This window comes from Terrapene carolina, unplaced genomic scaffold, assembly GCF_002925995.2.
Source record: "Terrapene carolina triunguis isolate 2854851 unplaced genomic scaffold, T_m_triunguis-2.0 Scaffold391, whole genome shotgun sequence".
Classification (NCBI taxonomy): Eukaryota; Metazoa; Chordata; order Testudines; family Emydidae; genus Terrapene; species Terrapene triunguis.
Window position 1 is genome coordinate 99,443 of NW_020664742.1, and position 2,749 is coordinate 102,191.

The window sequence follows — 2,749 nt, forward strand, 5'->3', positions numbered from 1 at the left end:
TCTCCAGCGGGGAACATGCCAGTGGGCAATGCTGCCACTAGTTTCCCTGTAATCAGCCAGCTGCCTGAACTCCCTCGCTTCACACTGTCCCCTGCTCCTGGCCCCATGGCCAGCTCGGGCACCAGCTGTCCCTGAGGGCTGGGGGAGTCTGCAGCACGCCCAGCTCCAGGACAGGGACAGCCATGGCATGCCAAATGGGGAGGAACCGTGTCAGGACCCAGCACAGGTTCAGCCCCAAGAGGGAGGGACTTGGGGAGAGCGCAACGTGTGGGTCTGGAGGCTGGCAGAGAGGGCAGGAAGGCTGGAGGTCAAGCAGGTGGGCTGAGCTTGGATGGGGGAGGAAGGTCATCAACAGAACATCCCTCCCGCATCAGCCCACGCCCCGTGCCAGGAATGGTGCCTGGTTTCTGTGCCCGAAGCCTCCTGGCCCAGGCTGAACGGGAGACTGGTGCAGGCCGGGGATTACTCTCAGGTCCCTGGTGTTCGGCGTCAGGCTCTCTGCTGGGTGCTGCTGCGAGAGGATGGGGCTGTGGCTTGGGACTGAAAATCAATACACTCTGCAGATACAGAATAGCACCTACCACAGCTCAGGGAACAGCGTGTTCATTCCCTCCCAGCTGTAAACGTTCAAGACGGCCAGCCAAAACTTCCCCCAGGACGGGATTCCCACAGCACCCCCTGGAGAGACAGACACAGATCTGGGCTCTGACGGCAGCCACGGGGGCCAGGGACACGGACCCTGCCATGTGACAGGGCATGAACAGAGGCTCCTGAATCCTGGTCTGGTCGTGTGACCAGCCAGGGGCCCTGGAGAGCTGCAGGCCGGTGCAGCGGGCGCATGACGGGCACTGCACACCGACAGACACAGCCATTCAGAAACAACACCTGGGAAGGACACGTTTTCTGTGCAAGGTGCAGCTGGTGAGACCACATGAGGGGGGCTGGAGACGGCGATTTAACCACAACCGACTGCTGAGATGGACCGGATGTTTGCAGGGCTCATGAGTGCCCTGCCTCCCAAACGGAAGCGTTTGCAACCGGTGAAGGAGCTGAGGTTTCACCATCACCCCAGAAGGTAAGCGCTGCAGGGTGCTGGCACAGCAGGATGCAGCATGGGCTGTGACATGCCACACGTGCTGCGACAGCCAGGCCAAGCTGGGAGAAGCTAAGGGCACCAGGGCAGAAACTAATGTGTGAACTGCACATGCTGCCATACAGCCAAGGACAAGCCATTGCAAAGGCTCATGCCACTCTGGCCGCATGTCCCCTCGCCTACCACTCACCCCTTCGGAGCTGGGCAAGCCCTTCTCAACAGTCCCAGCCCCATGGCTGCTGGGGGGAGGACAGGATGCCAGAGAGCTCCAGCCACATGCTGACCTTTGCTGTGGAGGTTGATCCGAGCCCTCACGAGGTCCGGGTCATCCGGCCCAACCCCCAGGATCCTCAGGGACGTGTAGTTGAGCGCTGTGCCAAACACTGTCGATTTGTCTTCCACGTGCCTGCCACATACAGAGAGCAGGGAAGTCAGACATGGCCGAGCGCTCGTGCAATCAACCAAGACTGGTTTTATTGGGGCAAACCTACACAGGGGGTTAAAGCTAACTGAGCAAACTAACTGAAAAGCAACCGCCCTGGGCCATGCTGCTGGGAAAAGGGAACGAAATGCTCCCAGCCCCTCACTCTAGTGGTCTCTCTGTGGTGAAGGAGGGCTCTGGTCACGCCACGTGCTGGCCTCCACGGCACTGCAGCTCCAGCAGTCCAACACTCAGCATAGCTCTGAGCCGTTTCCCACATGTAAGGGAGCACCAGGCCAAGCTCTGGATGCTGCGGGGGAGCTTCAGAAGCACTCAGCCATGGCCTAGCCTGTCCCCGCTAAAGCCATAGGCAAGCGCTCTCGTCAAGCCAAGGGGGGGCAGAGTGACGCCAACGCCGAGTACTTCGAACCCCCACCGTTGCGTTGCTGTGTGATTCAGTACAGCGGAACTGCCAGAGCTAAAGTCACCCCGGAAATGTCGATGAAGCGGGGCTTGATTTGCTAATGAAATCAGAGTGTTTCCCTCCCAGGGGCCAGCTTGGGGGCTGGTGGGATTTCAGGGATTTTGTTTAATAGGTTGAAGGCGAGACACAGAAAATGAGCCAGTTTTGAACATTCTCCCTCGTTTCCTAGTGCTCCTCTGGGTCCCCCTCACCTCCGCTGGAATAGGGAAACCTGCCTAGACAATGGCGGAGAGCTGGCAGTGCAGGCCTACGTTTCTACCATGATTTCTTTCCCTTTCACCAAGGCCTCTGATCACAGACCCTCCTCCTAGAGACGGGAAAGACACTCTTCTCCAGTGAAGCCAAGACAGAATGCACGTAACAGCCAGAATGCCTCTGCAGACCAGCCCTGACACCACCCCAGCAATGTTCCCGGCAGTCCATCCCTGCCTGCTGGAAGGCTCCCCTCACCTTTGTTTCTGTGCCCTCCTTCCCCGAGTGTATTTAATGACCAGCAGCCCACCCCACTAACACACCTCGAGCCGCTACAGCAGCTCTGCGCCCTCCAGGAATGCCATGACCCGGGGAGGGCTAGTGAGGGGAAGCACAAAGCAGGTGGAGCAGGACCTAATGTCTGGCAATAATGTCTGAGATATAAGGCACTATCAGAGCAGATAACAACGCGCGAGGCAGACATCTCAGGAATGGAATTGGCTTTTGTGCTTGCAAGGGGCTTCTGAGATTTCTATACTGTTTTCACTGGCTGTTTTGT

At 58.4% G+C, this 2,749-nt stretch overlaps 1 protein-coding gene across 1 annotated transcript in view; it reads right to left on the reverse strand.

Annotated features, from left to right (window-relative positions):
- Nucleotides 1-2,749, reverse strand: part of LSS (lanosterol synthase) — a gene marked incomplete at its 3' end in the record, with an annotated part of 26,607 nt that overhangs the window by 21,833 nt on the left and 2,025 nt on the right. The window contains 2 exon segments of the mRNA XM_026658024.2: nt 573-678; nt 1,378-1,560. Of these exon segments, the coding sequence (XP_026513809.1) occupies nt 573-678; nt 1,378-1,560 (289 nt within the window).